At 60.2% G+C, this 11,963-nt stretch overlaps 2 protein-coding genes across 6 annotated transcripts; one reads left to right on the forward strand and one right to left on the reverse strand.

Annotated features, from left to right (window-relative positions):
• Positions 1–151: 151 nt before the first annotated feature.
• Positions 152–5,750, forward strand: PRC1 (protein regulator of cytokinesis 1). Of its 5 annotated transcripts, none has more exons than XM_015639342.3 (14): positions 152–366; positions 584–716; positions 1,028–1,150; positions 1,490–1,723; positions 1,800–1,970; positions 2,182–2,331; positions 2,558–2,705; positions 2,790–2,926; positions 3,171–3,266; positions 3,375–3,521; positions 3,871–3,972; positions 4,152–4,262; positions 4,790–4,975; positions 5,518–5,750. In XM_015639342.3, the coding sequence occupies exons 1-14, from the start codon at positions 341–343 to the stop codon at positions 5,590–5,592; spliced, it is 1,839 nt and encodes a 612-aa protein (XP_015494828.1). In that variant the 5' UTR covers positions 152–340; the 3' UTR covers positions 5,593–5,750. The 5 variants fall into 5 exon arrangements, with proteins under 5 accessions (XP_015494828.1, XP_033372804.1, XP_015494829.1 ...); XM_015639343.3 differs by having other exon boundaries at positions 155–366; positions 3,871–3,981; positions 4,790–4,939; XM_015639341.3 differs by having other exon boundaries at positions 157–366; positions 3,871–3,981.
• Positions 5,751–6,728: 978 nt separating this feature from the next.
• RCCD1 (RCC1 domain containing 1) lies at positions 6,729–11,915 on the reverse strand. Its single transcript, XM_015639346.3, has 7 exons — positions 11,667–11,915; positions 10,864–11,212; positions 8,061–8,182; positions 7,786–7,890; positions 7,521–7,673; positions 7,330–7,359; positions 6,729–7,121 (listed from the first exon to the last, which is right to left on the reverse strand). Exons 1-7 carry the CDS (start codon positions 11,821–11,823, stop codon positions 6,979–6,981), a joined length of 1,059 nt encoding a protein of 352 aa, XP_015494832.1. The 5' UTR covers positions 11,824–11,915; the 3' UTR covers positions 6,729–6,978.
• Positions 11,916–11,963: the final 48 nt, after the last annotated feature.

The following is an 11,963-nucleotide window of genomic DNA, read 5'->3' on the forward strand; positions in this document are numbered from 1 at the left end:
CTAGGGCTGTGTGTGTGGGAGCGCTGTCCCGCGGGCACCGGCGCGGCGCTGGGGCCGGGGCCGCCGTGGGACGGGCGGGGCCCGGTGGAAGCCGCGGCGCGGGGACGCGCAGGCGCGGCGCGGGGCGGGCGCGCGGTGGCGCCGTTAGCCGTGCTGGACGCGGCAGCGGTCTCGCTCCGGATTGGCTGGAAGCGCAGAAGGCTCTGCACTACCATTGGCTGGGGGCTGCTTGGGGCGGGGCGGAGGCGCCGCCCGGGTGGCGGTTGTGGGCGGGGCCGCAGTGGCGCGGCAGCCAATCAGCGCGGCCGGGAGGGGAGTTCGAATCGGCGGAGCGGCGGCAATGGAGCGCGGAGCGACGAGGAAAAGGTGCGGGCCCGGGGGAACCGGGAATGGAGGGAACCGGGGGGAACCGGGAATCGGGGGGAACCGGGAGTTGGGGAGAACCGGGAATCGGGGCTGGGGGCACGGCTGGGCGGAAGCGCTGGGAACCGGGGCGCGAGGTCCCGGCGGGACGGGCGGTGGCTGGGGCGGCTCTCGGGCCCCGAGCCTGCCCTCGGCCGCTGACGGCCCGCGGTGCCCTCAGCGAGGTGGTGGCGGCCGAGGCCGTGTGCTGCCTGAATCGGGCCATGGCGGCGCTGCGAGACATCTGGGAAGAGATCGGTATTCCCGAGGAGCAGCGGCTGGAGCGCACTGACGTGGTCAGGAAGCACATCAAGGTGAGGGGCGGGGGGTCAGCGGTTCTTCTGTTGAGCCCAGTACCTGCTGCAGCGGGAGCCCGGGACCAGCTCGGCCTGAGCTCACCCGGGACTGCTCTCTCGGGGCTCCAGGACGGGGCCGGCCAGGTCTGGGAGCACCGGGGGTCCCTGCCCGGCTGTTACCGCACCTCTGCTCTCGTCCTGTGCAGCCCCATCCTACTGGGCTCCCCACACTGCCCACACCTCACTCGGGCCCTGCCGTGGGTCTCCAGCGGCCGTCCCTGCCCGCTCCTCATTCCCATACCCTGCCTCTAACCACGCCTGTGCTGCAGAGTCTCCTGGACATGATGGTGGCAGAGGAGGAAAGCCTGAAGGAGCGTCTCCTAAAGAGCATCGTCCTGTGTCGGAAAGAACTGGACACCCTGTGCAGGGAGCTCCAGCTGGGCCCCTTTGAGGTGAGGGGTGGGATCCCAGGGTCCTTCTGGTAGCAGTGCTGCTGCCTGGCCTCTGCCTGGGTGTCTCAAGAGGCCAGAGCTTAGAAAGCAAATATCTCTTCAAAACTGCTTTTCCAGGTGCTTGGTAGAGCCAAGGACATTGTGACTCCTCACAGGCCAGGCATTGGCACTGGTTGTGTAGTGTTCTCCAGCACCTTGTTTTGTACTTTACTGGTGTTCATGCACCTTCATGGGGAACATCTCACTCAGACCAGGCCTGGTGGCCCCAGTCTTTGTATAAAAAGCATAAGCCAGGTGTGGGAGAAGAGTGGAACAGAGCTGATTTCTGGCCTCTTGCAGACAGAGGAGGAAAGTACGATCCTTCAGATGGAGAAAAACCTGCGCACGCGCGTGGAGGTGCTACAGAAGCAGAAGCGGGACCGGAAGCAGGAGCTGAAGGCCCTGCAGGAACAGGACCAAGACCTGTGTGACATCCTGTGCACGACTCTGTTCAGCATCGACACTGGAAGTGTGCCCAGCCTGGAGGACCTGGACCGCTACCGGCGCCACGTGGCCTCCCTCAACACCCTGAAGGTGAGCCTGGAGGGCGAGGGGGTTGTTGAGGGGCCTGCAAGGGACCCCTGGTTCCTGACACCACCCTCACCTCCAGGAGCAAAGGCGGGAAGAATTTGTCAGCAACAAGCGTCAGATCATTCTGCTCATGGAGGAGCTGGACCACACCCCGGACACCAGCTTTGAGCGGGACGTGGTGTGTGAGGATGAGGAGGCGTTCTGCTTGTCCAAGGACAACATTGTGGCCCTCCAGAACCTGCTGCAGCAGGTATGTTGTGCGCTGAGGCAGTGTTGGAGGTTGGTGTGTGTGCTGGCTGCAGCTGCCACCATGGTGTAAGAGCAACCGCTAGGTTTTGGCAAGGCTGTGTGTTAGTCACCCTTTTCAGGGGTGCTGAGGAGATCTCGTGTGCCAGGTGTGTGGCTTTGCAGGTGCAGCAGAGCCAAAGGCTGTGCTGATCCCCTGCTCCCTCTCCCTGCAGCTGGAAGCTCGTCGGGCCCTGAACGAGGCTGTGTGCGCAGAGCTGCGCACCAGGATCATCGCGCTCTGGGAAAGGCTGCAGATCCCAGAGGAGGAGAGAGAGTCCTCAGCCGTGCACCTGACTGGGTCCAGAATCCAGATTAGGAGAGCTGTAAGGACCCTGTTGTGCTCATGGTGGGAGGGCTGAGGGCAGTAGCTCTGGGGGATCTCATGCTCTTGGTTACTCAGTGAGGGGTGAGGGGAGCAGGCCAAATTCTGCCTTCATGGAGGGAGGAGCTGGAGGGTGGTGCTGCCTCATTCTAGAGAGCAGCTCACACAGAAGATGAACCATGTTCTCCCCCTTTCCTCCCTGACCTGTGCTCTGGTCCTGGGGACAGCTGCAGCAGGAAGTGGACCGTCTGGAGGAGCTGAAGCTGCAGAACATGAAATCCGTGATCCATGCAATCCGGGCAGAGCTAGCTGACTACTGGGACAAATGCTTCTACAGCCAGGAGCAAAGGGAAAGCTTCAGCCCCTTCTATGATGGTGTGTGCTGGCTGTCCAGGTAGTTTTGGGGAGGGATCTGAGTGGTTCCAGCAGCCCCCTGACCTGGCTGTTGTGTCCTTCCAGAGGATTACACAGAGACCCTGCTCGAGCTGCATGACGCTGAGGTGGGCAAGATGAAGATCTACTATGAAACACACAAAGATCTGTTTGAGGCTGTTCAGAAATGGGAGGAGAACTGGAAGCTGTTCTTGGAGCTAGAGGTATTGTCCAGGCAAGAGCATGCCAGGTCATGGGTCAGTGTGTACCTCTGCTCCTGTGGGAGAGTGCTCTGGGACGGAGCAGGGAGGCACTGGGAAGTCATGGTGGGCCAGTGCAGGGATGAGGTGCTGTGTTTCAAGTATTGAAGTGTTTGTGCAGGGCTGGCTCCTCTGGGGCCTTCACCATGTGAGGCTGAGGGGATTGAGTGGTGTGTTTGTGTCTCTCCTGACCACCCTTCTCCACCAGAGTAAAGCAACTGACCCCAGTCGCTTCACCAATCGTGGAGGAAACCTTCTGAAGGAGGAGAAGCAGCGAGCAAAGCTGCAGAAGACGCTGTCTAAGGTAGGTCCAGCCCTGGGGCAGGACCTGTGATGACAGAAAAAGGGATCCTTAAGTGTGAGGACATGTCTGTTCAGGGCAGCCCCTACACTGCCCTCATGTCCTGATCAGCTGCAGGAGGAGCTGGAGAGAAAGGTCCAGATCTGGGAGCAGGAGTTCAAAGGAGCTTTCCTGGTGAAGGGGCAGAAGTTCATGGAGTATGTGTCGGAGCAGTGGCAGCTGTATCGTCTAGAGAAGGAGAAGGAGAAGCAGGAACGGGTGAGTACAGAGCTGAGCATGTTGGCTTCTGCCTGGGAGTGTCCCTGGCTCCTGCCTAGGAATGCCAGCCTAGGGCTGTCCCTGCTGGGTCCCAGCCACTGCTCTGGGCTCTAGCTGCTCATTCCCAGCTTGGAAGTGGCAGGCAGTGGGGCTGGTGCCCATTGCTGTCACGTCTGCGTGGGCCGAGCCCCTTTCTGGCCCTAGCTGTGCTAGAGGTGACACTTGGCTGTGGATACCTGATATCTGATGAAGTTCCTGCTGTGTGGCTGTGCCAGGCTGGCTGCAGGGCAGTGCCTACTGGCAGTGTCACACATGCACCAGGGTGTGTAAGTGCAGGTGTCTCCCACAGCACCTGAAGAAGAGCCGGCAAATGGAGACGGAGATGCTGTATGGCAGCACCCCACAGACACCCATTAAGCGGCGCATGCTCAGCCCCCACACACCTGCCAAAGTAAGCAAGGTAAAATGTCCCTGCAGAGCAGTGTGGTGAGCTGGGCTCCTGCCTGGAGCTGAGCTCTCCCTGGGCTGGAGCACAACCTTGGGCTGGCCTCGGCCCTGTGGGGAAGGGTCAGGGGGCTGCAGCCCCATGGGAAGATGTCCTGTGTGATATGTGCTCTGCTTTCCCCTCAGCTCCACAGCACCTTCAGTGCCAGCACTACATCCAACAGCACCATTCGCTCAGCCTTTGGGGGAGCCATCTCCCACTCGCCCACGTCTCGGTTGCCACCCTCTGGGAAGAAGGTGAGGGGCCTTGGGGGAGTCCCTGCCTGGGGCTGGGCTGGAAGGGACAGGGGAGCTGAGGTGGTGCAGCTCTTCTTGCTGTCACCCCATGGTTCACTGCCTCCCCTGCTAAGCTCGTAAGGGACAGGAGCCTGTTTATCTGCAGTCTGCTCTGCATCCTACTGGGGGGTTTGGGACCTGAAGGAGGAGGGTGCCAGAAATCTTCCTCTACAGATTTCTAGTACAGCTGTTCCTCAGTGCTGAGCCTGCAAAATGTGTGTGTGCTGCCAGACAGGGCCTGAGCATCCTCGTCTAGTGAGTGGCATCCCTGCCTATGGCAGAGGGGTGGAACGAGATGGGCTTTAAAGTCCCTTCCCACCCACGTGATTGCAGGATGCTGTGATTCTGTGCAGCATGTTTCAGGGGCCAGAACTAGACCCCAGAGTCTGGAGAGCTCCTGGAGCCTGACACTGCTCTGGCTCCACAGACTGAAGCTCTCCTGCCCCTGCTCAATTCCTGCATCCCATAACTGTCACCTCTCCCCGCAGTTTGGCCAGGCCCGGACTCCCACCCGCACGGCAGCGAAGCCCCCCCGATCCAGGCTGAGGGAGAGAAACAAGGAAAACATGTCCCAGCTGGATGGAACCACCCTGAGCGGTGGGTGCACCCCCACAGCCCCTGCCCAGCGTAACCACAGCGTTAGTTCTGTTGCCAGCACCTATTCTGAGTTTGCGGTAATTCACCTCTTCTAACCCCACCCTCCTCGCTGCAGAGCACAGAACCTTTGCTCCCTCCTGTGTCCCCCTCGGTGTCCTCTCACAGGGTGGCTGCCCCTGCCTCCCCAGGGAGAACTTCAGAGTTGGTGGCAGAGGGCCCTGAGCAGCCACTGGGGACAGAGCCACCAGCCCAGAGGCCAGGCTGCAGTCGGGGACACGGCTGTGCAGGGACAGAGCCCGGCAGGGTGCAGTGAGCAGAGGTTGGAGAGGAGCTTTCCTCTCTCAGGGCGGGGGGCCCTGGACAGCCTCTGTCCTCCCATCAGGCTGGGCTGAGCCAGAGATTTACTGTGTCACACTACCAGAAGAGTTACATTTTTCATACATTTGGTAAAGAAAGGAATTAACGTTCATTGCCTATAAGTTAAACAGTTCCCATATTAATTTGTATTCCATCTCCTTTTGGCAGCTTGGCCTGCCTGCCTCTGTCCCCACTGAAATGTGAGGCAGCAGCCCTCTCTCTCCCTTCCCTCATCCCTCTCTCTCACTTCTTGTTTCCACAGCGCGGACTTTCAAAGGCTTCCAGGTTTGAAAGCACTTCTGACGTTCTCAACTCCACCACCAACACTGCTTTCTGATGAATCCCTGCTCTGGCGTGAGGCCCTGCTCCGGCGGTGACACAGGGCCTGCACCACCTCCCGCTCCAGGATAACCCTCCCCGCGGTTGCTGCTTAGAAATGTGCTTTTATTTAAAAAATTTCTAGCTGTTGTGAATAAAGTCCTTGTACAGCCCCCAGCTCTGAGTGTCCTGGGGGGTCCCTGGCGGGCGGTGGCTATGGAGGGGGCGGGGCCAACGGAGTCTCAGCCAATCAGAAATCGGGCTCAGGCCGCGGCTTTTTTTGGCCAACCACGTCCAGCAGCTCCAGCTCGTGTCCTGATTGGCCAAACCACAGCTCCGAGCCGGGAGCTGATTGGCTAGAAAAGCTGCCGCTGCAATCCGTGTGGTGATTAGCCAGATATGGGGCACCAAATCATTTCTTGATTGGCTAAAAATACCCCCTGAACTTTCAATCCTCATCCTGATTGGCTAAAAAAACGAACTTCCAGCTGTCCTGATTGGCCGAATAGGCGGAAGCGCCGATCCGCGGTTGCGGAACTGCAGCGGCACCCCCGGCCCTGCCCAGCCAAAAGCCGCAGCCTCAATCCCTGACCAAAAGGGATTTTTTGCTGAGCAAAAAGCTCCATCCCCAGACCGCCCCCAGCCCTTCTCAGCTGCTCGCTCTCCCCTGGACGGTGGAGACAACCACAGGGTGAAAGCCGGAAAACTTGTGATCCGAAACCGTGCAGGAAGCAAAAGCCACACAGAGCAAAGCAACACCACGAATTCATTCCCTCCACTCACCATCACCAGGGTCGGGGCTCAGCCTCCCCAGGACAGCACGGCCCCATCACGGTAATGATAACTTGGGGACAAAACCAGGACCTCCGAGCATCCCCCCTTCCTTCTCCACTTCCCACACTGGCCATGATCCAGTCCGGGATACCTCTGGGCTCAGCTGGGGGTCCCCTGGTCCAGCGTGGGTCCCAGCTCCAGAACCCAAGTTCCTCTGCACCCCACAGCAGAGCAGAATCGGCCTCAGCTCTATGCCAGCACTGCTCAGTCACAACATCCCTGAATTACACCGTGTTCACACAAACCACAACCACGGCTCCCTCTCCCCAGGACAGGAGCCAGAGCTGCTGGAACACGTCTCTCACACACCAACACTGCAGCCCTTATGGAAAGGTGAATTTAATGAACATACCCAGCCCATCTCAGGGTGGCCCTGGCCCTGATGCAGCTGCAGCCCCACTCCCGGGTGTGAATCAGGTCACTGTGGGCTAAACTCAGCCCCACCCTGTCCTGCAGCAGGGCTGCCTGCCCTGGCCCTGAAGACAGAGTGATCCTGGAGCTGGTCCTGCAGAGCACAGCCTGCCCTCATCCCCCATCTGGCAGCACCCACGGGTTGTGGGTCCTGGGGCCCTCACGGCTCCCGCACTCGGATATAGGTGGTCCAGGGCCCACAGACCACCTCCTCCACCCGCAAGCCCTTGGCCACCAGGTGCTCGACGCGGCGTGCCCGGTCAGAGCTGATGTTGTTCCCATGTCCCAGCTGTCCGTATTTACCTGTAGACACACATTCCTGACAAAACGTGGCCCTGGGGCCTCACAGGGCAACTGCTCCTGGTGTTTATGGGGAGGAAGGGAGGGAACACAAGGGCCCCGGTACAGCTGGAACAGTTGTAGAGCAACAAAAGAGCCAAGGACGAGAGAACAGGAACCAGAAGCTGCTCCTGGGGAGGTTGTACAATCCCAAAGCAGAGGTGTCACTTACCCCAGCCCCAGGTGTAGAGCTCCCCGCCTCCTGCAATAGGGACAGCACCATCAGGCAGCAGCCACTGAGCTCCATCCCCCACAGCCCTGCCCCTGCTCCCGGGGGCACTGCCCACCAGGGCCTGGGGAGCCCTGGCACCTCTCAGCAGCCCTGCCCCCGGAGGCGCTGCCCCTGCCCCGCTGGACACTCACGTGTGACCACGGCCGTGTGTCGGGAACCACAGCTGACCGTGCTGACCTCCAGGTCCTGGGGCAGATCCAGCAGTGCCGGGAACGCCTGGATGGAGATGAATGCGGCATCCTCGGCAGCCAGCTGCTCCCGGGAGGGCAGCAGCTTGGTGCTCCCTGCAGAAGAGGTAACACCAGCATCGCTTGCAGGCTTGAACAGCACTGGTCCTGCACTGAGTCGTGCAGGAACCTGGCCCACCATGTCCTCAGCCTGGCCAGCAGCACTCACCCGTGCCCATGTCCTCATCCTGCGCTCGCTCCTCTGCCAGCGCTTTGGAGGGCAGAGCCAGCTGCCCCGACTCGTTCCAGCCCCACACATACAGGTCTCCTGCCTCTGTGGGGTGGGGGGAAAATGCATCAGGCAGAGCTTAGCCCTGAGCCCCACCCGCTGGCAGAAACCGGTGCTCCAAGGACACCAACACCCCATATTTCCCAAGCCAGGTCCCACCAGGGCCACATGTGCCACCAGCATCCCAACCTCCCGTGCCCAGCCCAGCCCCTTACCGCTAACGCTGGCAGAATGCCACCCGCCCGCCGCCACCGCCCCCATGGGCACCCCGGCCAGCGCCTCCACCTGCCGCGGCTGCAGCTCCGACTCCAGCAGCCCGTGGCCCAGCTGCCCATGCCTGCAGAGACACAGAGGGACAGATGGACATGCCCACAGCCCGCTGCCTCCAGCTCCCGTGTGCCCACAGTGCCCACCAACCTCCTCCTGCTGCCACCAACCCAGCTCCAGCCTGGCAGAGCCCGAGAGCTGAGGGAACAACCGGAGCTGAACAGAAGAATCAACCCCATGAACCGGGAAAAGCCAAGCAGCAATTGGAGAGCGATGCCCAGCACCAGACCAGCACAGTTACGGCCAGAGGTCGGTGGGAAGCAGTGGGACACAGCACCAGGGGCTTTAGTCGTTAAAGACGGGGCAGAAGCAGGAGGAGCTGGCTGGAGCTGTAGGGGTGAGAGGAGCTGCAGAGTGGTGCCTGTTTGGTCTGGGGAACTTCAATGTGACAGCTTGGGATGTCAGCAGTCATGCTGATGCACGGCCCTGGAAAAGCTCTTCACATTCCATACAGGAAATCTGCAGAGGACTGAGGCAAAGAGACACTGAGAGCTGAGGGGCAGGGAAGGGCAGCACGTGGCTCTGGGCACTCCCTCACAAGAGGGCAATGGTGACTGCAGGCAGCAGAAAGAGAGGGGCTACAAAGGGGTGAGCTGGGCCAGCACCTGGCTATCACACAGCACAGCTGGCACACCGTGGGACACAGCTGCTGCCACAGGCATGCGTGAGAAGATTCTCAGCTGGGTTGAATAACCAAATTTCAAAAAAGTTAATCCTCGAGTACACATCCTCACATGTAGAAGGAAGGCAAGAAGGACCAAATAATGTAGTGTCTGCAAATCAACAAGTGCTGATGTAAATTGAGTGTCCTGTTTGCCATGAACTGTGTGTGCTACCAGCTAGCCCAGAGGCAGCGAGTGAGGAGCGGGGACTGGGGAGTGAAACACTCCTGAGCGATGAGCACAGGGAGGGCACTGGGCCAGGGCACGCAGCTGTGACAGTGACTGATGATCTGATGAGCAGTGCTGGGTTTGTCTTCCATAAGTAGCAAAGAGGAACACAGCAACCCTTCCACTCTACAGATGGGAACAACTAGTTCCTGCAGCCAAGCCTCATCATGCACCAGCAGAACTCAGGGATCCGGGGCAAAGGGGACCTGTGGCTGGGCTCTCCAGCACCTTCTGGGAAAACCTGACTGGGGCAGCAAATACACAGACAACCTCCTAATGAACAACTGTCCTAGAGTGACTTTATGATGCTTGCATCCCAAATCATCTGTTCTATTTATGCTGGATATTAAGTTTTGCACCTTTAAGACTGGTTCCAAGAGTAAAGGGGGGAAAAAGAAGAGCCCAGTTTGTTTTCAAAAATCACACTCCCCCACATCCTTCTCCTACACTGTGCTGTCTGCAGCACAAACAGACAGCAGGAGAGACCTCTCCTTTGCTTTTTAGTTAGTTTATTTTAGCTTGCTGAGGCAGTGAAGTTCCCTAGACTATGATTTTTCTTTTTCTTAGAACTGTTCAAACCTAGTCTAGACTGAAAAGCCAAAAGAACACCAAGAGCTCACACCTATAATCCACAAAAGCCTAGGACACTGCATTCCAGCACCAGAAAGACTAATAAAAGACTAAGAAAGCCAACCTACACATCACAAAATAAACTTTCTAAATTTGCCATCTCTTCAGAACAGCAAAAAATTTTATTGTTTAATATTATTCACTTTTTATACTTGTGAATACTTTGCTTATTAAATAAACAGTTTTTTTTCCACTTTTCTCCAGAGAAATCTATTCCCAAATCAATTTGAGGAAGGGGCCATTTGAATTTACTTTCTGAAAGAACCCCATTCAGAAATTTCCTCCCAAAGTTTACCCTAAACAAAAACAAATACAAAAACAAATGCCTTTGTGAGAATAAACTGAGCAGTGCCCCCAGCTGTTAAATGCACCCAAATTCAGCTGCTGGCAGGTGACACAGGGTGCTGGGGCTGGAGACTTTTCCCAGGGAGTTCACTCCCCTCCCACAGGCTGTACCAGAGGGACCTGACACTGAACTGTCACAGACTGAATTAATCTCCAGTTCAGAAACACAAGAGCTTTGCTACCAGTTGGTGCTTGTATGGCAAGTTACAGAGCAGCAGGGACAGAGTAGGGACCTTGATGGTCATACAGAGACCCAAGTGTCCCTGGAGACTGCCCTGAGGGAGGCAAAAGTCAGAGCAGAGGCCAGAGTCAGTAGCCCACCACCTAGAGAGGTGAGAGGTGCCCATGAGACCAGCGAGGATGGACTCAGTGGGAAAAGGGGCATGGCCAGGCCAGCGCTCCCCAAGAGAAGCTGTGAGTTTGGATGCCTGTGGTGGGGGGACCTGGCTCTGATGAGAGACAGATCCCATCAGCACGTGGGTGAGCACTGGGCACCTGCAGCTGGTACCCCAGCACTTCTCTCAGCTGTAACCTCGTGTCATTCCCAAGTCCAGCCCCATGGGAAAGTCAGGATGTATGTCCCGGCCCCAGGCAGTGTGCGCAGGCTAATGGGGGCTGGGCTCTGAGGTGACTGATTCCGACATACTCTCACCTGTGCTCTCCAAAAATATTCTCCCATATCCCCCACATTCCTTCTGCACTCTCACGCCCCTTCTGCATCCCCATCGTTCCCTCTGCATCCCACCGGCACAGCGCTCATAGTGCTGGAGTTCCTGATCGCCCCCCGCTGCCGTCCCTCTCCTGCACCCCTCAGTCCCTTGCTCACCTGCCACCGCCCCAGGAGAAGACTTCCCCGGCGGCGCCCAGCGCCAGGGCGTGCTCCGTGCCCAGAACCAGCCGCCGGGCCCGCACGCCAGCGGGCAGTGCGGTGAAGAACGGCGGCCGCGGCGTGGCGAAGCCGCCGGGCAGGAGCGGCAGCGGCTGGCGGGGCTCCGGCGGCAGCTCCCGGCTCCAGACGGGCTCGTCCTGCAGCGCTCCCCTCACCGCCGCCTCCCGCCGCCAGGCACGGGCCGCGGCCGGGCCCCGCAGCACCAGGTGCGTCTCGGACGGCAGCGCCTCGGCCCAGCCCGGCAGCCGCCGCCGCAGCCCCGAGCTCCGCACCTCCAGCCCCGCGCCTGCCGCGGCGGCAGCTCAGCCACCCAGGCTGGGGACAGCCCGGGGGCCTGGGGGAACGGGACGGGAACGTCACCGGGGGACCGGCGGGGAGCATCCCGGGGAAAGCGGCGCCGTGGGAGGGTGGGGGTCCCATCCCGGGGGAAGCGGTGGGAGGGTGGGGGTCCCATCCCGGGGGAAGCGGTGGGAGGGTGGGGGTCCCATCCCGGGGGAAGCGGTGGGAGGGTGGGGGTCCCATCCCGGGGGAAGAGGTGGGAGGGTGGGGGTCCCATCCCGGGGGAAGCGGCGCGGTGGGAAGGGGTGGACAAGACGAACCGAGACGACCAGCGGAGGAGCGCGGTGGGAACGGGACCCGCCATCCGGGGCAGCGGCAAGGGGAAGCGGGCACAGGCCGGCCAAGGGCCGCACTGGCCCCGCGGGAGGGACTGGGGCTCCGGGCGGGCCGGGGGCGCTCACCGGTCTCCACGACCACGTAGCTCCAGGCGGGCCACACGCGGGAGATCCCCTCGGGACCCCCCTCCAGCCGCCACGGGCCCGGGCCCGGGCCCGGCTCCCCGGCCGCCTCTTCGGGGCTGAATCCGAACACGAGCCAAACGCAAGCGGCCGCCGCCATGGTTGGGGCGGCACCGGAGGAGGAACCGGACGTGACGACGGAGGGCGGACGGACAGACGGACAGAGCCGGGCCGTGGTCCAAGAGTAGCTTTAGTGTTACCGGGTGGGCCGAGCTCCGCCGCGCCGGTCCCGCCCCGGGC

This window comes from Parus major, chromosome 10, assembly GCF_001522545.3.
Source record: "Parus major isolate Abel chromosome 10, Parus_major1.1, whole genome shotgun sequence".
NCBI lineage: Eukaryota > Metazoa > Chordata > Aves > Passeriformes > Paridae > Parus > Parus major.

Excerpts from the sequence above, each read along its gene's own strand:
- PRC1 (XM_015639341.3), top strand. The coding sequence starts at position 341 with ATGGAGCGCGGAGCGACGAGGAAAAG. Across the intron at positions 1,971-2,181 it reads TCCAGAACCTGCTGCAGCAG|CTGGAAGCTCGTCGGGCCCT; the intron begins GTATGTTGTGCG and ends CTCTCCCTGCAG. Across the intron at positions 2,927-3,170 it reads AGCTGTTCTTGGAGCTAGAG|AGTAAAGCAACTGACCCCAG; the intron begins GTATTGTCCAGG and ends CTTCTCCACCAG.
- RCCD1 (XM_015639346.3), bottom strand. The coding sequence starts at position 11,823 with ATGGCGGCGGCCGCTTGCGTTTGGCTCGTGTTCGGATTCAGCCCCGAA. Across the intron at positions 7,891-8,060 it reads GCATTCTGCCAGCGTTAGCG|AGGCAGGAGACCTGTATGTG; the intron begins GTAAGGGGCTGG and ends CCCACCCCACAG. Across the intron at positions 7,674-7,785 it reads GGATGAGGACATGGGCACGG|GGAGCACCAAGCTGCTGCCC; the intron begins GTGAGTGCTGCT and ends CCTCTTCTGCAG.